The sequence below is a fragment of the Cyprinus carpio genome, chromosome B8 (assembly GCF_018340385.1).
Source record: "Cyprinus carpio isolate SPL01 chromosome B8, ASM1834038v1, whole genome shotgun sequence".
In the NCBI taxonomy this organism is placed as follows: Eukaryota; Metazoa; Chordata; class Actinopteri; order Cypriniformes; family Cyprinidae; genus Cyprinus; species Cyprinus carpio.
This window is the reverse complement of record NC_056604.1, coordinates 26,577,800-26,599,017: the sequence shown is the minus strand read 5'-3', so window position 1 is coordinate 26,599,017 and position 21,218 is coordinate 26,577,800. Positions and strand designations below refer to the sequence as shown.

Genomic DNA, 21,218 nt, shown 5'->3' with positions numbered 1-21,218 from the left:
TAAATTGTGCAGGTGGATTGTTCATACTCAAAAAAAAAAGAAAAAAAAAATTGTTAAAATACTCAGTTCTTATAATGGTCTTTTTTTGAGGGAAACAATATCTCAAGCAGAAGGAACACTTATAATAACTTTTATTATAAATAAAAGTACTTAAAAGTTTCTACACAGCGATGCCATAAGAACCATTTTTAGTTCCACAAAGAACCATTCAGTCAAAGGTTCTTTAAAGAACCATCTCTTTCTTACCTTTTTATGATCTGAAGAACCTTCTTTCATCACAATTAACCTTTTGTGAAACAGAAATGTTAAAGGTTCTTTATGGAACCATTTAGACAAAAAAGGTTCCTCTATGGCATCGTGAAGCAGGAGCGAAGGCTCCTGTTTTATGTCTTATGTTCATGTTCAAAGCTATCATCTTGCTTTTTCCCATCCAAGTTTCAACCAACTTTCAAAAAACCTTTCATTTTTTATATCTTAATTTTGCATGGACAAAAATGTGGTTGGACATTTTAGAAATTCCTTTACCAAATTTCTAATGACCGCTGGTGATTGAGTTTTTATGACCTTGGAGACAATTATGACATCTAACTACACCTCCCAAAATACCGGATAAAATAATAAGCTATTTTCACCCGGAGAGTCCATTGTGGTAATTCTCTCATCATAATCTGACTGCCAAACCTGCTGTGCTGCTCTCTGGGTTGCCATCCATCATTTCGGACTGGGCAGTAATTCCCCTGCCTGGCTGGAGCTCGAAAACACAGATCCACGGATGACAAACACACCGATTTTGCAATTAATGACAGACGTTTCTTGCGAGCGTGGCAATGATGAATTGGCTAATTTTAGAGAGGCGAGACAGAGCGAGCTATACAGGTCACGAGCAATCATCATAGTTTGTCTCATTGCCATCGAGTTCCAGAGGAAACGGTTGTTCTGCAAAGCAGCTATCAGCACCGCGCCGTTCCACTACCTCTCTTTTTCCAAACGTTTCAGCTTATGATGTCATTGCGCGCACCCCTCCAAAGTCGCTTTTACTGCAGCGCTCTGAAACGAACTTCTATTGAGGCAGACGAATGTCAAGCGGGAGGAGGAGGGGGTCGTAAGGTGGGTGGTTAAGCTATGTGAGGTGTAGACTTACCAAAAATAAGAAGAACTGCTTGTTTCCCATTTTCCATCATGCTTAAATATCCCATAATCAAATTTGCCCTGGCTTGAGAGAAAGTCCATGCCACGTGGGAGACAGCAGCAGTTCTGCCACAGACCTGCGCTTTGTCTCTCAGTCTAAACATGTCAGAGCGCTGTTTGCGTTAGCTGCGAGGAAGGGGGGCTCCGTCAATGCAGCGCACAGATAAATGTCTCAGTCTGAGGGTCCCCTGATAGGGCTAAACCTGCAGCCCCCTACAGACTGACAGTCAAACTCAGTCATAGAGACCAGACCCACACACTCTGAAACACCATTAACCCAGCTGCAGGGAAATCACGCTTCTCTATACAGTGAAGTCCGGGAGAGCAGATCACGACTTTTCCCACTTTCTCCATTCACGGAGGAAAAGAAAGGAAGAGTACCTGAATTTTGTCTTTCATAGCTCATTAGATTTAATGAAGTTCTTCATTTAAGTATCGACTTTGTCTCATGTGTTTCTCCTAACATTCCTTGGGAGTAAAAAGTGTTGACGTGCAGTGAAAGCATAAGGGGCCATTCTTTTAAAAAGTGTTTCTAGAACACACATTTTCTCCGTTTGTGCATTAACTATGTGTTAAATGTTTCTCTGAAAATGCCTTATACAGGAGAAATACAAATAAAGTTAAATGGGACAATTGTTGCCAAAAGTGTTGGGGGAGTTATGTAATCAGATTACTTTTCTAATAAAGTAATGAATTACTTTTAAAGTTTCTTTTTCACAAGTTACTTTGCCTTCCCATTTATTCACTGATATCTCTCCTGCCCCATGTTGGGAGAAATCTGGAGTGAGGTGCAGAGGTTCTTCCTCCAGCACTTTTGGTGTGAAATGACCTTTACAGTTGCCAAAAATATAAGTTTTGGATTTTTTTAAAAAATAAATAAGCAAGCCCAGCTCAGGTCACAAAGAGTAATGCAAAAGTAACAATACATTGCTTTCTATAAAAAGAAACTAAGTAACGCAATAAGTTACTTTTTATGGATTAACACAATATTGCAATGGATTACTTTTAAATGCAACTTTTCCCAACACTGTTTTCCATTCAGCGAAGAAACGAACGCAGATACTAGTATAGCTCAGATAAGTGTCTTCTCAGTTATGTCTTCTAAAAACGCAAGAAGCAGCAAATGTGAGATTTTATTCTTTTTCACAGGAGAAAAACCTAAACGGGAGGAGAGATTTTTATGTTTTTAATCTCATTGCTATACAGGAGAAACAAATGAGATATGACTTTTGTATTATGTCCTACAGAGTAAAAAAGACAGAAGAAGAAATTAGTAGAAAAAAGGTTCCACCATGAATGCAGACTGGCTGCACAAGAGTGACAGAAAGCGAGAGAGAAACGGGCAAACGTCATGAAATAAGACGCATGAGCGCATTGGGGAATGTTGCAGCTGCCTGTCCGCTTGAAGCGGGTGTTTCTCAGAGGCTGATTTGCAGGGAGACAAAACAGAGCACTTATTTGAATTACAGATATTAAAATGCCAGGTCTGCTTGTACGAGTCAGGACAGGACTATTGATCCCAGATGGCAGTGTGAGGTTTCGGTCCACGCCAGAGCTTCCAAGCGACGAGGCAGAGGCATCGGGTCTCTGCTGGAGTGTGGAGGAACCGGCAAAATTGAGGAGGACCAATTACGCGTCTAAACAAGAATGCATGTGTTCGGCCATGTATCTGTTCATATGCATTTGTCTGTGTGAATCACCTAAACCAAACTCTGAGCATCGTGAACCTGGCCACACACGGACAGTCATGCATGCTAACGGTTCATGACTTTGGCAGTAATGAGCTTTTGTTTGGTGTTTTCATAAGCCGATGGAATGTGCTCCCTGATGTGTATCTGGCTGTGCTTAATGCAGCACAGAACTCAACAAGGTGAAATGACTCATTGAGATGTCCCGTCCCTCTGCCGACTGAAGGCGAAGCCTGTAATGGGTGCCGCCACACACATGCGGCTGGCCCAGCATTACCATAGTCCTCCACTAGAGGACAGACTGTAACTTCAGGACTGAGCGTGTCTGACTCTGACAGGTTATGTAGTTTGTTGCCATAGCTTCAAAATATATTCTGTGCATGTGTGTGTTGTTCGTGTGTGCGAGCTCGTACCTTTTCTCAGAGGAGCTACAGGCCTGGTTCAGCTCACTATTGGAGATGAAGTTCCTAATCTCTGAGAAATATGAGTCCTCCTTCTCATCCAAAAGTGCATGATTGTCAGACTCAGAGTTCGGTGAGGAAATATTTGTTCCTAAATTCGAGAGGATCCCAGACTGCTGACTCACTACAACAAATAAGTAGAAAAAACATATAGATTAATAAATTATTTACTAAAATTATTACACAAGAAAAAGTGAGGGAGATATCTAAACAAATCCAACTGTAGTTTATAAGGTTGCATCTGTTCTTTTTTTGCATTTATTTAATTATGTTTTATATTTTTTTTATGGTCACACTTTATTTTAAGGTCCAATTCTTGCTATTAACAAACTATTAACTATGACTTTTGCCTCAATTAACTACTAATTTGCTGCTTATTAATAGTTAGTGAAGTAGTTGTTAAGTTTAAGTATTAGGTAGGATTAGGGATGTAGAATATAGTCATGCAGAATATGTGCTTTATAAGCACAAATACAGTATGGTAATAATATGCATGCTAATAAGCAACTAAATAGTGAGAATTGTTCCCTACTAAAGTGTTTATTAAACTTTATTATTTATTAACATGTGCACATTTATTTATTTTGTTTATTTTAGATATATTTAGCTTTAATCACTTTCAAGCAAAATAAATAACAAAGAAAATCATGACAGTAATACAGTCATATAAATTTAGGTCAAATGTATAATTTATCTTAAATAAGTAAGTAAATAAATAAATAAAAGCATCTTAGATTTGACTTCCAAATGAAAATATATTTAAATTATTAGAAATGATTTAGAGTAAAGTGAAACTGATTTTACCTGGAATATTCTCATGTTCATGTTTCTTTAAGTGGCGGTCCAGATTGGTCTGTTGACCGAAGCAGCGATTGCAAAGGTGGCACTTGAAAGGCTTTTCCTTGTTGTGAATGTTACGAACATGACGCTGGAGGTTGGAGGAGATGCTGAATGAACGGTCACAGTATTTACATCTATGTGGGAGAAAAGCACAAGTCAAATCAATCTTATATGAGGTTTCTGTTGGGCTGAAACAATAATCAAAAGCTGTAGAGTACATCAGCGTGCACACTGACACCATTTTGGGGCTTGTATGCATGCATTAAACATTCTGAAAAATTGGGCATGATCCACATTTTGGTATAACTCTAATGAATCCTGTATCCTGTACTGTACTGTCACAATGCTCTTATTTTATTTTTGCATGAAAACAAACACCCCCTTGTGTCCTTTTATGGCTCATTGTTTTGCCATCATGATTTTCCTTCATGTAAGCCAAAGAATTGTGGTCTTGTAAACAAGTTAGATGATGAAATAAAAGACATTTTCCCTATTTTGATATTCCTCATTTTAATATATATTTTTTCAGTATGAGATATGAGATGTCCTCAGTGTGTTAGCATGTCTCAACAGTCACGGTTCGGCTCTCTGTAGCCCACTTGTTTGCAATGTCAGATCAGCCAGAATAGGCAGGGGAACATCAATTTAATGTCCTGATAAACAAACATCGCAGTGAGGCAGTGTCAGGAGTTCGCCGGACAGTGCCTCCTTTGTTGGGTGGCCGGCGTAGCTTAGACTCCCTCGGTTGCTGCAAAGTTGACTTTCAGGGCTAATTGCTTTGGGAAAATCGCTCGTCATCAAGAGCTCAGAATCAAGATGCAGGCCCCTTTTTATGTTCCAGTTTATTTTGCAAGCAAATGTGTGTGCGCTTCTGCATGGCCCGATTTTCCAGACTTGGCACATCACGGTTCATAGAGAATGGTAAAACGCCAAGACAACGTTCCGTTTTTTTTTTTAAGTCAGTCTTTTCTACACCCCATTTTGTTTATTTTCATTACTTGGTCCAGAGGGACTTTAAATTACTTCATCATCTTTGTTCTTTTTTTCTCTGTTACAACGACTGTACATGAAGCGTTACAATCCGAATGGGGTCTTTCAATGGTCAGACCTAGTGGGCCAATTTCGCTGCATAGAGTAGCTGATAGCATCTACAGCAGGCAAATAACCTACTACAATGAAGCCTGAAGCCGGCCCGCTCTGAGATTGGCCTGACTCGGCCTTTTTTGCTGAAAGTAAGATGGGGAGATGCTGATGATGTCTGCTATTTGTTAGGGTAAATTGTTTCTAAATGAGCTAATCAGGGGATTGTTGTGAAGGAGCCAAGCATGTAGCGCTTGTGTCCCACGGGAGGCTCTCTATCTCGTCGAGTGTGTTCACAGGGCTCTATGGTAGATTTGTAGAACTCAAAGAGGGGTTTGATTCCACCTGACCCTTTTTGTAACCTAAGAAAAACTCGTGTGAAACTGATATACATGTTACAGAACTACCAAATGTTTTACGATGAACGGTACGATGAAATAAACTACATATGTACACTTTCTGTGATGATAAAGTGTTGACATTACTATGTTTTTAGGGTGTTTTTATGAGTTTTATACTGTAGTTGCTACCGTATGGCATTGCAGGTTCTGGGTAGTTGCTATGTGGTTGCTTGCTTGCCTTCATCTTATCATCTGCTAAGCAAAAATCGTATATGTGTAATAACACACCTTTACAAGCGGCAAAATGTGAGGTAAAATTCATGTCTGTTGCACGTCACATTTTATTACTTATGGTCAATGGTTTGCTGAAATCCCTAACTCTGAAGCACCACTATTAAGAGATTTTCCCTCATAAATGACTGTTTTCACTTATATTTGTTCAGAAAGTGGACTGTTAAGAAGCCTTTGGCAGTAAAGGTCTTTCTTGTCTTACATCTTAGTTATGCCTGGGTCAGAATATCACTTAAAACTTTGAAAGCCCCCCGATTCCAAAGTGCCCTCATCACCCTCATAGAGGACTTTCCACAGCTGGTTAGAAGCCAAATCAATGATAATTAAGCCGTTCTATAAACAGAGCATGGATGTCTCCAGGGTGCTATTACCAGCCAACATTGTCCAGAGCTTGCTCTACCTCCAAAACATCTGCGCAGACAGAATTAATCTTCTTTCTTTTTTGATTGCACTGCCTCTAATGTCTCATGTCTTTCATTGTTTCTATGTTTTATTTCTTAGAATCAGCAACGCAAGAATACATCTCATGTGCTGATCACATAACTTAAAAACTGTCTGTGTGTGTTTTTGCATCTACTTGTATATCAGTTTTTGAAAGTCAAGCATGAGTAAAATCTATTTCTCGTTTAAAAAAAAAAAAAAAAAAAAAGCCGGTAAGATTCAAGCGGGAATAAACCTTTGGATTACGAAGAGGTGTGGAATGGTTGGATTTTCAGCTATATTGTTTGTGTTGGATGACTATGTGGCCCCGCACCAAAAGCTATGTAAAGTTACTTGAATGTATGCATATGTGGTAGAAAAAGTCAAGTTCTGTTCAAAAATTTAATTAGCTGACTACAACATAGCCACATTTACAATACAAGTGCAATTCTAATTCTAATAATAATTAGCAAATTATTTGTTGTCTACTTTTATTCATAGTAAATTATTGTGTCATTAGCTTAGCAACATGCTAATGCCAAACTACTGGAATAAATTGTGAGGTAAATCTCTAGGTACCAAGCTGGAGAATTTCAATACTGCATTTGTGTGTGTGTGTGAGAAAGAGTGTAGGTCTAAGAGTGGGTTACCTGTAGGGTTGTTCTCCTGTGTGTGTTCGTAAGTGCCTTGTAAGATTAGCTGACCTGGGAAAGATTTTCCCACAGTACCTGCAAAGAATGAAAACTAGACTTTGATACAGTTGTCCAGCATTGTTACAACTCCCATATTCAGAAGGTTGTAACTCATTGTCTGGGCATATTCAATGTCAATTTTAGATGAATAATAAAACCAAAGCAGAGTATTGATATCTTTATTTCTATAAATTTTATTTCTCAGTTAAGGTCATTGCACATTGAGTCCGAAAATTTCATCCGAAATTTTCGCACGTAAAAAAGTAAATATGATCTCACGTTAGGTCAATCACGTTTACACACTGCCTCTGAAATTTTCGTCCGTCATAAAAAATTTCAGATCAGGTTCAATTTTTTTCATCTTTCGCATCCATCGCAAGCATTTTGAGAGGTGTTTTGACAGTTCACAGCCACTGTACAAGCGAACGCCAAAATCCAGAATGCCTTTTGTCTAATTCATCCACTTTGTCTCGCAGCACAAAGCACCGTAAAGATCCTTGCACACTGAGTTCACAGAAATTGGTGGTCTTCTTTTTAATATGTGGCTCTAGTATCGCTAGCAAAGCTTAGCCACTGACATCTGGATGTAAACTTTGAATCGCCCGGGATAATCCCGCTGCTCCTGAAGGGGAACTCTCCTTCCTCTCTATATCTCAGTATTGTATGGACCCAATATTGCCTCCCGTTTTCTCTTTTTAAGAAGTGAGAAGTCAACAGAGTCATGAAAGACTCCATTTAGTGCTGTTTTGCGAATTTTATCGCAATGGATTAATTAGTATGCATCGGACTCAGTGTGCAAGGTTTCTGTGCGTGACAAATTTTTAGGTTTTCGAATACGAAAAAACGCGAGTCAGTGTGCAGAGACCTTTAGGTGTGTATTTATTTGTTGAAGCATTACTCTAAATATGATGATATGTTAGAAATGATTTAAATACTGCTGCAGAGTTAAAGGAACCCTGTAAGGATGTGTTTACTCTTGTTTCATGAGTTGCGCTCACCTGCAGGTGTATCGCTCCTTGCCTTTGCGTAAGATAGCATCGGAGAGAGAGGGAGGCGGGGAGCGGAAGTTAAAAAGGTGGTGTGAGGAGTGCTGGAGGGAATTGGGAGCATCCAGTTTCAGAGAGCCGAAGCTTTCCAACTTCTCAGTCATGTTTTCCATCGCAGACACCTGAGGAGAGAACATGAGGCGAGTTCAGAGAGGAATACTCTGTGTTTGATGCACAGCTCAGGGGCTCATTTAATCAGAAACTTCTCTTGAATTGATTTTGTGTGAGATAAGAAGCCATCTGGGAGTAAGAAACTTTTTTTTTTTTGTATTTGTTTAGGGCAGATGCATGAAGAACAAAATAATAGAAGTGGTGAGGAATTCTGACAGAGAGCCTGGGAGTTTGCATCATAACCAGACAGGATGGAAAGCTGGAGGAAGTTATATATCAGAAGGTCGAGTCTTGATTGTGCTGTTCAAGAGTGACCTCCCTAACCTATGGCACTCGAGCAGCCCCATGGGAGCCCCCGGCTCCTACTTTGTTCCCAACAAATCTCTGAGAGAAGCGTCTGAATGAGCCATTCACCTCCATGAGCGGTAACCATACAATGCAGTTTTAGATACCCCTCGCTGATAGTACTTCCCCTGCTGCAGAACAAAGGGTTTGCTATGCGGCTCTATGGCCAAAAACAGCTTACATCCTTCCTACTTTTGGATATGGATAAACACAGAGACAGACAGTGTGTTTTAATTTATTTACACATGTCTCAATATCATCTTGATTCTCTTAGTGTTTTAGTCTATAATATTAACAGGCAATGGTGCTATTGATAATGCATATACCTTTAAATAACTATGGTCTTATATTTGATCTTCATTTGCTTTAAGACAAATATATAGTCAACATAATATGCATTTAAAAATTGACTATGAAATAAACAGTAATATGCAATAGGATAGTATTTAAGATGGATCGATGAATGGATAGATACTGTAGATAGATAGATAGATAGATAGATAGATAGATAGATAGATCTTTATACCACTCGCAGAAGTCAAAATAGAGACATTTGATTAAATAGGGGGCTGCTTAAAAGCGAAAAGGAAAGAGCGAGAGATTTGGGGGGAGGTAGGCCAGCATTGATGGAGGCCAGATTTACAGGTCAGATAAGACAGTTCCCAACAAGAGAGGCCATTCTATTACACACAAACACAGGAAGTCCCTGATCGACATGCAGACATTATCTAGGCAGCCAGAGCAAGAAAGAAATGCTAGGAAGTTATTAGCGGTGGGACTCAATGGAGAACTTCCCAGAGACAATGGTCTACTCCGAAAAGTATGTGGCATAATTTGTTTCAATTCAAAAGCCCATTATTAATAATATTTTCATTATTGTTGTCACTGTTCAAAGGTGGGAACGGTTTAAAATACTAACGCAAACAATGGGGGTTGTTTTTCTAAGCAAAAGATAAAGAATTTTGAATGCACAGCATGACAGAAAACAGGCAATACCTCTTTCGAGATTATCTTCACGATGAAAATAATCTAATGAAAATAAACACCATCAGAAGTCAGAACTTTTTAAAACATCAAGGCTCCCCTTGAACCAAAACAGACCTGAGGTGGAGGACACTGGGAATGTGCTTTCAGTGTCTTGCCATGCTCTGCTGTACTTGAATGGAATGACAAGCATAACCAATGTAAGTAAACCAAATGCATGTAAAGAATACCTGAGGATGGAAGAGTAGTGGTGCCGGCCTCAGGTACTTCTCCTTTAGAGCTCCTACTGGGTCTATTAGCTTCCTCTTCTCCACCCTGCTGGACAACAGCACCAAGGGTTACGTACGAACGAAGGTTGGTTGTAAACCCACTGGGTACCAATACTTTTCCAGTCACTTGTCTAATTTCAACATATCACTAGCTACTGCTTTGAATTGCCCTTGTGTTGGGTTTTAAAATAGGATCTACTTATTGAAATACCTGTAGATGGGGTCCATGAAGAATGGCGAGGGCTTGGCGTAGTGGAGCGATGGCTGCTGCTGGGGAGGAGGTGGCTGTGGAAGGGATGCTTGTGGCTGAGGCATCTGGGGCGGGTGCAAGTTCTGGGACTGAGTTAGTGCTGGGTGTTCATCTTTAGCTGCTTTGCAGTTTGCGCCATAGGCGTGATTCTTGCGCTGTTCGTGTGTGCCACCGTTCTGGTTAGCTCGGCTTCGACTGCCTATGCTGAGGTCCAGAGGTTGTTCTTCACCAGGGGCCAAGGGGGTATTGGATGGCAAGGCTGGTTTGCTGGGGGGTGGAGGAAGAGGTTTGACCTCCTTGGGTTTGGTGGTTAGGTCAAAGGGTGAATCCGCACCAGTGGCTGTAGGTATTTTCTGTATGTGCTCACGAGGGGATTTAGGCTCAGGCTTGAAGAACATGCCAGGATTGAGTGCTCTGTCTGTGAATGGGTACAAGGAATGTGCGAAGTTGGGCAGAAACTGGAAAGGGAACATGGAATGGTAGTTTAAGGAGCCCATCTTCTTCTCCTGCAAGCCCATGAAGCCTGGGCCAAAATACTTTTCTGCAATGGAGGCAATGGCTTTAATGGAGTCAGTGGTGGCCCCGGAGGGTGGAAGTGCTTGCTCCTCTGGTGGTGGGAAAAAGGAATGCTGGGAGGAGAGGAAAGGACGCTCGCAAGGGAGGTTCCCTGAACTGGAGACAGATACTGAACTGCTGCTCACTTCGTCCTGCTTGCTCTCCTGCACTGGTTTCCTCCTGCTCTTCTCCCGTTCGCTTTCTGCCTCACTTTCTAGATCTGAGCCAGACACCGTGCCAGTGGTGGTGTCTAGATCTGTGCCGCTAGACGTGTTAACATCTTCCAAGTCACTACCATCAGACATTTCATTCATCTTCACTTTATTCTTGCTGTCGTGGAACGACAAGTCCAGTTTGGACTCTCGATTCTCCTCTGACTGGCTGCTGAGACTGCTCCCTACATTGCCATTGCTGTTGTTCATGGATGGGACCACAGAAAGTGTAGGAGCATCAAAAGGGGTCAGCTTCCCATCTTGACTATTACTAATTGGGCTCTTGAGCAAAGGACTAGGAGGTAACAATGGCGGTCTAGGATATAGCGATGGGGGAAAGATGCCTGGGAAGCCATGGGAAAGGGCTGGGAATGCAGGGGGTGTTGGGGAAAAGGGCAAACCTGGATGATGCGGCCTGGATGGGAAGTAATCCCCGAAGCCAAGTCCACTATGGTTCAAGCCAGGATGAGACTTGGACTTGCCTAAAATGTGACTGGATGTCATTGGTATGCCCGGTGTGAATATGCCTCCAGGATTATAATGGTTCTTGCCCTCGCAAAAGCGCCGATGCTTGTTGAGGGAGGAGGTAGTGCTGAACATTTGCCCACAGTCTTTACACTTGATCTGGGTGCGGCAGTCTGCATGCATCCGTTTGTGACGGCACAGGTTAGAGAACTGGGTATACGATTTGTGACACACCTCACCTGGGAGAACACACATGACTGGTTAATTCTATTAACATACTGTTTTCATTTGGTGTTCATTCATTCAATAGCAGTGATAATCCGGCAGCTGATTAGATCAACCAATAAATTGTGCATGCTGTTTATTATGTTCAGCAAACATGGCACTGTCTACATCAGGGGTAGCCAACCTTGCTCCTAGACGGCTACCTTCCTGCAGAGTTGAACTCCAGTCCTAATCAAACACATGTGAAGCAACTAATCAAGGTGTTTGAATTACTCGAAAATTACAGGCAGGTGTATTGGAGAAGGGCTGAAACTGAAGTCTGCAGGAAGGTGGCCCTCAAGGAGCATGGCTGAACTCTGCTCTGTTTTGAAGGTGAGATAAAAATGCTAAACACAGCAATGTTTTATGGTAAAATATGATCAATTAGCATATGGATAATTTGTTGATGAGATTCTTCATTAATAGTAGAGCTATTTCAGCTAATTTTGTACACATACAAACACATGTACACTGGTACAGCATACATGCATTTGGACATTGGATGGTAACACACATAACATTGTGAAGGCAAGCAAAAAGAAGATGGTGTTCTCTCAGTGTTGGTAAGAGGGCAGCTAAGAAACTGCAGAGACATCTACCTCTAAACATTAAATCTGCCTTGGCCAAATACAAGCCTAATGGGCCCTCAAAAGAAAATGCACAGTTACAAAAAAACAGAAGAAGGGTAAAATGGAGTAATTAAGAGAGCAAAAAAGAAAGCACTAAAGAAAAGTGCAACAAATGTAGAACAAAACAAAGAATGGCTCTAGAATTTCATTTAGTTTCTCTGACCTATAAAACAACAGCTGTCACAATCTTGGGGTGGAGCTAGCCGGGAGGTCTTTGGACACTGGTAATTGTATCTGAGGCTTAGACAAGACTGCTCAGACTTACAGATGAAAGGCTTGACACTGCTGTGTATGTGCTTGTGCTGCTTGAGGCCCGAGGAGGTGGCAAAGGTCTTGCCACACTCAGGGCAGGTGTGGGCTCGGGCACCGACGTGCTGAGAGCGGATGTGGCGCTGGAGGTTGCTGGGGTCTGTGAACACCTGAAGAACCCACAGAAATATGCTTAGTGCAAAGGTGTAAACATAGCATGGTGTAGAGGCAATTCCTTGGAGATTAAAATGAATTGTAATGTTATATTTTTAAATTTGCAGTACATCCATTTGCAGTACATCCATCAAACAGTATTTTAAGCAAATTTTGGCTAATTCTTATGATACTTCTTCTGCAGTTTTCATGACCTCATATTAATCAAGAGACTACATGAATGTTTGTACTTTTTAAAAATTCATTTGTCACACTGCAGGACATTTTAAAACAAACTCCTGAATGTAAAAGGTATTACATTTTCATCAGCTAAATATTAGTCCAGGGGCACTTTCCACATGTAATCTGATTAATGCTTTTAAACATATACGTGGTTGCAGTCACCATAACCTACCTTATCACAGTTTTCACACTCGAAGCGCTTGCCATTGTCATGTGACATCTGATGGCGAATGAGGTTGGATTTCCAGTTGAAGGCTTTGGGGCACTGGTCACACTTATACTCTCTCTCATCTGTGTGTACGATCATATGCTGCCCGAGACTAAGAATACATAAGAACACCATAAATATTTTCTGTGAGACCACAATGTAGGCCAGTGTTTCTAAACTGGTCTGTTGTGGCAAAGCTGTATACTGTATCACAGGGTGGAAAAAACAATGCTAAATGCAAATGATATAATGAATCCTATAGCCATATACTGTTAGAATTCCAAAAACAAGATTATTATAATTTTTTTAAGGGCTGCACATTCAAAATCATCTGTCACTTGGAAGCCAAATCAGGCAGATGCCAAATATGGCTTTCCTCTGCATCCTGTGTCATGTTAATAATTTTTCACAATGTTTACCAAATGTGGCTCATAGTAATTTTAGCAAATTTCAGTGTTTGATTTTAAATGCATTTTTGTTTATTTTTGTAAGATAAACATATTTATCATGCACATATTTATTGTACACACACATTTAACATACGCATGTGCAATAAACAATTTTGGTTCTGTGTTGGGTCACTGGTACAGTGTAAAAGCAAAACAAGATCAGAACCAAGACAAATAACTACGAAAAAGCACAATATTAAAACAAACTGATCATTGATTTTTGTTTCTTTTACATTTACCCTTTTGTTTTACATTATAACAGCTAGGGGTTCACTAAAGCTCGCTGGGTAATTAGAAGTGTGGTGTGGTGGATTGTGCTGACCTGTACTCGCTAGGGAAGATTTTTTCACAGTCCTTGCACTCGTGCACCGGCTCATCGCTGTCTTCGCGCTCCTGTTTGAAGTCTTCGCTTAGTGAGTCAAAGATAGAGTTGCTGCTACTGCAGGAGTATTTCTGATGCCGCCGTAGCTCCAGCTTTGATGTGAAGAGCTCATCACAGTGTTCACAGCGGTACATCTGCTCATCTGTGGGGACGGCATCACACAGTTGCTCAATGATAATAATCACATGGTCATTTTCAATTATAAAAGTTTCGGTCTTCAGAATAAGACCTCAAATTGTATTTGGACACTTATTTAAAAATGTCTGAATGGCATTAAATTAGATGACAAAATATCAAGTGTGGCTACTTTAAAAAGACTTTTCTATCATGACATTTCATAAAAAGAGGTTTTAAATGATAAAACAATAGATATACTGTTCAAAATGAAAACAAAAATATTTTGTCACTTTCTGGTTGTAACTGTTAGTGGAGCATGTCCATAGTTAATGTGATGAATTGCACCTGTGGTTATTCTATAGGACACCTGTGTGAACTGTGAGAAATGACTTCATATATCCACTAAATATCATCATAGTAGAAACACAGCTGCTTTCAAATATCCATAACTTCAAAAAACACTTGTAATTTTGGTAGTTACATTGTTTTCATTGAGCATAAGCCAGCAAACGAGCATAAAGAACGATCTGAAACAAATCTTTTATAACAAATACAAATATTTAAGATTGATATAAAAACTTAAAAACATACGAACATTAACCTTTAAAGAACTAACAAGATTAAAGCTAAAATATGTCATTGTTTTTGACTTGCTTAAGACTGAAAATCTGTCTTTGGAGTAATTGAGTAATTGATGACCCGGAGTTAAATGACTAAAAACGTGGCTGTTTTATCCTTACTGATATCCTGACACAAAAGCCAAGTTCACAGATAACCCTAGAGTCGTGGAAAGGCAAGGAAACTCTAAGGTCTGATGCATTAGCTATCATCATCCTCAAATGAAACTCATTGATATACTCCATGCACTGGCCGGATCAGGCCAAGGCGGATGAGTTTCATTAATCTTTGACTCAGTGTTTTGAAAGCAAAGGCCATGAAAAGCTCGCACCGATGCTGTGTCATCTCAGATTACACCATATATTCTGTTTTAATTTTCAATTCATTACCACGACACGTATTGACAGAACACACTCCACAGCAATGCTCATAGACATCCTGCAAAATAAACGAGTGTTTGGAATAAAATGCCCTTGTGACCTCAAAGAGGCCTTTATGGGGAAAACTAAAGGCAAGAAAAATGTTTCTGTGCTGATTTTTTGAATTCGAGACATTATCTCTCCGTCCCATCGGTGGCACTAACGACAAAGGCAGGAATGTTGGGAAAACGACAGGGAATGGGAAACTAATAGCTCTTGGAGAGACGTAGGGGGAACACAATTATGTGCAGTTTAGCGGCTAATCTGTGAGCATGGGTGAGGTCCCTCGAGACTCCTCCAGCTCCACTCCAAATTCCACCACCGATAAGCCATGAGACGGAGGGAGATGTAGAGAGCTCTCATTCTGTCTGTGTATCCGTCTCTCTCAGCCTCTCGTCTGACTGACTGTCTTCGTTGACCATGTTCATTCTACTCTACATTTCTTTTCTTTTGTTCTCTGAACTGATCTGTCTGAGCGGAGCCTGGCTTGCATCTTTTGGCGTCCCTGTCTCCCTTTTTCTCTCGGAGAGCTTTCTTCTGGGCTTTTGGCAGGGAGATCTGAGACACATCTCTATCAGATAAAACCTTTTGCATGTGTTGGAGAGTGACTGCTGTGCTGTGACACACTTCAGTGCTTTTGCAATTTTCTAGTCTGTATCAACTACTCCGAGCTTCAGTTCCAAAATTACCAGATCACTTGGAAACAAAAAAAGATTTGGAAGATTGCCAGTGATGTGTTTTAATAAGGAAACTACAAGTGACCACTGATGCTTTTAAAGAAAATGTTACAAATAAAACAGACAAAAGTACAATGTACAGTATATTTTATATATCTGAGGTATTATATTTTATTATTATTATTATCATTTATATATATATATATATATATATATATATATATATATAGATATATATATATATATATATATATATATATATACAGGTCCTTCTATATTTTCATATATTTTATGAAAATATATGAAAGTTTAATTTTTATCATTACATTATAGAAAATAATGAACTTTTTCACAATATGCTAATTTTTTGAGAAGGACCTGTATGTGTGTGTGTGTGTGTGTGTAACGAACCACACAAAAACTACATGTGCAGAAAAAAATCTATAGGGCTGCCATTTCATTCTCAAATTCGCCGATACTCGTTCATTTGCCTCTGGGTTGAAAAGTACTTTAAATTTTCTTCATCGTCCGACCTAACAAGACGACAAGCACAGGCCACATATAGGCTAGCATCTCACAAACTGTTGGCAGAGGTGAATGAGTGTGGTCTGTGTGAGTTTGTTTAAAAGAGTGCCTAATGACTTGCATTAATCTCACCTTCCAGGTTCGGTGCCATTGAGCCCTCGGGGAAAACTCCGTCCTTCATGTAAACCAGTAACTCCTCCCCTATTTCAATATCTCTAATAGCTTTATAATAGATCTGCAAAAAAAGAAAAGAAATGCGCTTAGCATTTTAAAACCACACATAAAGGCCTTGCATTATTATTATTATTATTATTATTATTATTATTATTATTATTATTATTATTATTATTATTATTATTATTATTATCATCATCCGTGGTTTTCAGAAACGTGAAGCTTTATTTTAAATAGCAAATGTAAAAGCAATAATATTATTTGTTTTTTTGTTGTTGTTGTAATATGCATAAAAACAAAAAAACAAACACACAGCAAACAATCACAATTAAACAGATAATGCAGTAATTATTAAACACAAAGCGCATCTGAAATCGCGCGTGCTTCATTCGATTATTTGCTTACCAAAGGCCAACAAGAAATACATGAAAACTCTCTCACACAGACAAAATAAACGAGCGCATCACATGCAATAAAAACACGTGCAATTAAAGACAACAATAATAAAGTAATACAAATATAATGTCTTTTTTAGATCTATTAAAAACAATCATCGTCATCCGATGTGTTTGATGTCTTGATGTGTTTTTGTTTTTAAATTGAATAAATCAAATATAACACACTCACGCAAACAAAGTGCTGGTTGTTTTTAAAATACAAAATCATAACTACTAATAGTACTGTGTTACTGAGACATGCGACAATGCATTTTTACATTTCGGTGTAGCTAAAATTATTTTACCAAAGCAAACGCTTATCATTTTATCCGTTGCACAAGCATTCTAAACACAGTTTGTTTATATTAGTCTCGCAGTGTAGCTAGGCTATAGTCATTTATTTCTTAGCCTGATGATTTGCTGCAAAGTTTCCTAAATTAAACACAATTAAAACCCTTCCAGAGCGCATTGTGATGGCAAACCGCAACTGTTGTGTTCTTACACAGCCTAAATAGGCTATAGTCCAAAAAGCCTGCGTTTATTTTGTTAATTAAACTATATAGAGACTTTAACCTTACTAAATCTACTTAAACAATAATCCAAATAAAACAAAACGGAGCAGTCATCTTTAAAAGCGCTTCAGAGTAAAGACGCGCACTGAACGCGCAGTACCGCTCGCTCCCTCATGAGGGCGCTCAGAGCTAGGCGACAGCTGCAGATCTGGGCCGCTCTCCGAAATCAAGACATCCAGCTTAAAAGCTGCACAAACTTCATCTCAGAGCTCTAATGTTGTGACAACTCTAATGTGTGTTACAAAAGTAGGCCAAGGCATCAAGAGTAACACAGCTATCATTATTGTTAACATTAATATTGCATTTGCAGTTAAACGAAGGCAAGAGCGTTTCTGACCTTTTTCTTTTCCGAGAGTTGATAAAGTTGGGTTAGTTGTTGAGCGGTGGATCTCAAAGCCTCCAGTTGTAATAGCAGATCTGGTCCCGTAGAGTTCAGAACGCAACCCATAGTATCATGACACTGCGCCACAGCCGCGCCAGACAGAGGAACACGCGCGTCTTTGATGAGGTGAGTCGCGCTCATTAGTGATTCTCTCTGTCGGCCACTCCTCCTCTCTTATCTCCAACCAAAAGGATTGAACCCCTCCCCATGTCCTCTCCTCCTCTGACCACCGCGTGAATCTATTATTGATGGAAAATGTATCTTTGCCAGCTAATGAAAATCTAAAAAATAGACCGAACGCGAGCCGCGCAGCTTTCCACGGGCTTTAAATGCATACACCTGTTTTTACTCGCTGTCTTTTACATTTAGCAGATGTTTTAAACGCATTGCGTTTGCGCTTTGAGGGACCAAAGTCGATATTTTGCGGAGACAGTCGTGCAGAATCACGTTCTGCCGCCTGAAACACTTTACGAACGCTTTAACCTGTTCATAAATGAGCATTTATTAAAACCTAAATTGTGAATTTGTTACGTCAGTTAAAAAATGATATTGCAATTATTCTATTATAGTTATATCGATGACAACAGCAAACATTGTATATTATTTCATATAGGATATTATAATATTTTGATAGGCCTAATTACAATTAATATAGGCTAAATATTATTTCTAATCTAATTATTATTTATTTTATTAAGATCTAATTGCTTCCCGTTTAATAAATATATTAACAACAAAATATAACTGTCACAATTTCAACTGAGAGTTTGTTGCTCATTGCTAATTATACATTTAGGAAATGAAACGATTGATTACATTTCATCTGAAAATTATGATTTGTGCAACGGATATGATGATCTAATTATAATGTTACAACGGTTTGTTATTGTTAGTAGTTTTTTAAAGCAACTCAGATATTATATTGTGAAAGAATTAGAATAGAATAGAATCAGCAAATAAGCATATAAGTACAAATAATTTCAAACACTGGAATTACATATCAAAACGTATTTACAGCATACATGCGTTTTTAAATAAATAAATACACATGACACATACAATGCAGGTGCCAAACTCTCCATATTTAATCACTGAGGAATCAATAACTTACATGATCTATTTCTGATTTGGATGTCAGATTGTGCTGTAGTCTTTGGCTAGTTCTCATTTGCTCTGGGTGCGTGGAAATGCCTTCCTTTCACCCCTAAAGCAATCTATTATGATGGGGCTAAGCTGTCTCTACAGTAAATCTTTTCAGGATCTGACAGCACTGAGAGAGCCATCTTGACCCCTTCACAATGCTTTCAAGTGCTGGGGGCCGATGCATCATCCATCACTTAGGTGACAATAATCCCCTGTCTGTCACATATACGCATTCATATAAGTGCAAGCAGACACAGAGACTGATGGGGATATATAAGAAAATACTTTTATTTGGGTGTGCCTGTTTGTCTGCCATTCAAAATGTACATCTAAGACAAGATCAGAACAAAGTTCATCATAACAACTCTTTGATCAAATGCCAAAACCATATAAAAACTAAACTGCACGAGTAGACGTCAGAGATTTTTACAAGTTCCTCTCTAGAGAACATGTACATAACTTAAATAGTGTTTTATCAGTCAGTAGCTAATAAGTAATTGAATGAATGAGTTTCAGTTTGTTTGTTATGAAAGTGTAACATACAGTAAGTTGCAGGTATCTCTTTCTAAATACAAAATGATTTACCATGATAATTATTAATAACAATCTCATAATTGATAACAATTTTAATTCCGACTGCAAGAAATTAATTCATAATCATGGGCAAATGGGTTTATATATATATATATATATATATATATATATATATATATATATATAATATATATATATATATATATATATATATATATTTATATATATATTAAACACACAGACACACACACACACACACCCACACACACACATATATGTTTATTTGCGAAAGCAGATGACTATTCTTTTTTAAATTTCATAAATCATGTTTTTATTGTTTTAATTTTTAATTTTTTATCTAATCAAAGTGTATATATAGCAGTGTGTGTGTACACACACACACACACACATATATGTGTGTATACACACACACACACACACACACACACACACACACACACACACACACACACACACACACACACACACACACACACAGACGCACACACACACACACACACACACACACACACACACACACACACACACACACACACACACACACACACACATGTGTGTGTGTGTGTGTGTGTGTGCGTGTCTTCAGCCCTTCAGAAACAGACGGCTATGTCATGGCAGATCTGGCTGTGCACTTCAGTTGTTCTGACAAACAGTTTAAGTGCATCTTGAGAGATGAGGGAGGGAGGTCAGAGGTCAACAGTCTTGCTGAATGGACCGCGCCATTGTGCAAAAGCCAGAATACGTCCACCAGCTCTATGCCTATTGTCTCAGAGCGCATAGGCTGCTCTTAGTTTGGCCCAAAAACCGGATTACACTTTCTCAGCGCAAGCAGATAACATCAGATCAAGCAAATTTAAGTGGTCCGCAGCATTTCAAAAATATACTTTTACACAAGAGCACATAAGCTCACACGGTTTTGAAGTTCATTTTGCACCCGTTGCAATAACACAACAAAATATTCTTTTCTTAAAGCAAAGCGTGGTAACTAACACCCTCGCCCTGCTAACTGCTATTTAGAAGCATTCACACCTCGAACGACAGCCATAACATAAAACACACATTAAAACGTAAGGCCTTAAACAGTGAAATGCAGCACTACACAGTTGAGTCGTGTTTTCAGGGGCCCGAACGGCAAAGACGAATGCGCAAACAAGTAAATAAATGATCCTAGTTGATTTTAAAAGGTTACAGGCACATCAGAATTTGCTGGGCGTGTGCATATTTCCATACGGCTCATGCATTGTGCATGCGCAAATAGAACAGCAAAGTACAAAGTTCAATGAATTATGCATTTTTGCATTGTGCCGCCGTTCTGAATAAATAATAGGCTGTTGTCCGTAAGACCGGCTAAAACGTGTACAAAAGATAAGAAAAGGGTAAGAAAGGAAGAAAAGAAAAAAAAAAAAACAGCAGAAGAAGGGAGAAAGTAAATAGAAATGTATTTAGTGGGGCGATTTTAGCTGGAGATATTATTCTCCTGTGGCCGGAGGGGGGTGGGGAGGGAGAGTCAATTGGTCCCAGCGGTGGCCGCTCATTGAACTGAAACGACTTTAATGATTGGGTTATGTAGTTGAAGTCAATTGGTGGTTGTCAGTCTCCGAGGTTATCCCTCCTGTCCTCCTGTCCTCCTCTGTTTGTTAGGCTTGTGTTTTATGTGTCAGCCTCTAAAACTGCGGTGGCCACACTAGTTGCCCCCGTTAGCCTCGAGACAAAAGCTAAGACTTTGGCTTGTTCCACGAGTCAATCAGCTTGTTTTAAGTGAGACAAACAGCCTAAAAGTGGCA

At 39.3% G+C, this 21,218-nt stretch overlaps 1 protein-coding gene across 8 annotated transcripts in view; it reads right to left on the bottom strand.

Moving 5' to 3' along the window:
- LOC109094669 (histone-lysine N-methyltransferase PRDM16-like) overlaps positions 1 to 21,218 on the bottom strand; it is a 221,913-nt gene that overhangs the window by 7,679 nt on the left and 193,016 nt on the right. For 3 of the 8 annotated variants that reach the window (XM_042730294.1, XM_042730300.1, XM_042730296.1), the window contains exons 5-14: positions 16,304 to 16,406; positions 13,756 to 13,957; positions 12,949 to 13,096; positions 12,295 to 12,550; positions 9,968 to 11,477; positions 9,718 to 9,805; positions 8,000 to 8,169; positions 6,960 to 7,037; positions 4,142 to 4,311; positions 3,290 to 3,461 (exon numbers count right to left, since the gene is read on the bottom strand). In XM_042730294.1, the coding sequence (XP_042586228.1) occupies positions 3,290 to 3,461; positions 4,142 to 4,311; positions 6,960 to 7,037; positions 8,000 to 8,169; positions 9,718 to 9,805; positions 9,968 to 11,477; positions 12,295 to 12,550; positions 12,949 to 13,096; positions 13,756 to 13,957; positions 16,304 to 16,406 (2,897 nt within the window). Of the gene's footprint in view, positions 1 to 3,289; positions 3,462 to 4,141; positions 4,312 to 6,959; positions 7,038 to 7,999; positions 8,170 to 9,717; positions 9,806 to 9,967; positions 11,496 to 12,294; positions 12,551 to 12,948; positions 13,097 to 13,755; positions 13,958 to 16,303; positions 16,407 to 17,691; positions 18,257 to 21,218 lie in introns of those variants that run through there. The other 5 variants (XM_042730301.1, XM_042730295.1, XM_042730297.1 and 2 more) reach the window with 5 other exon arrangements.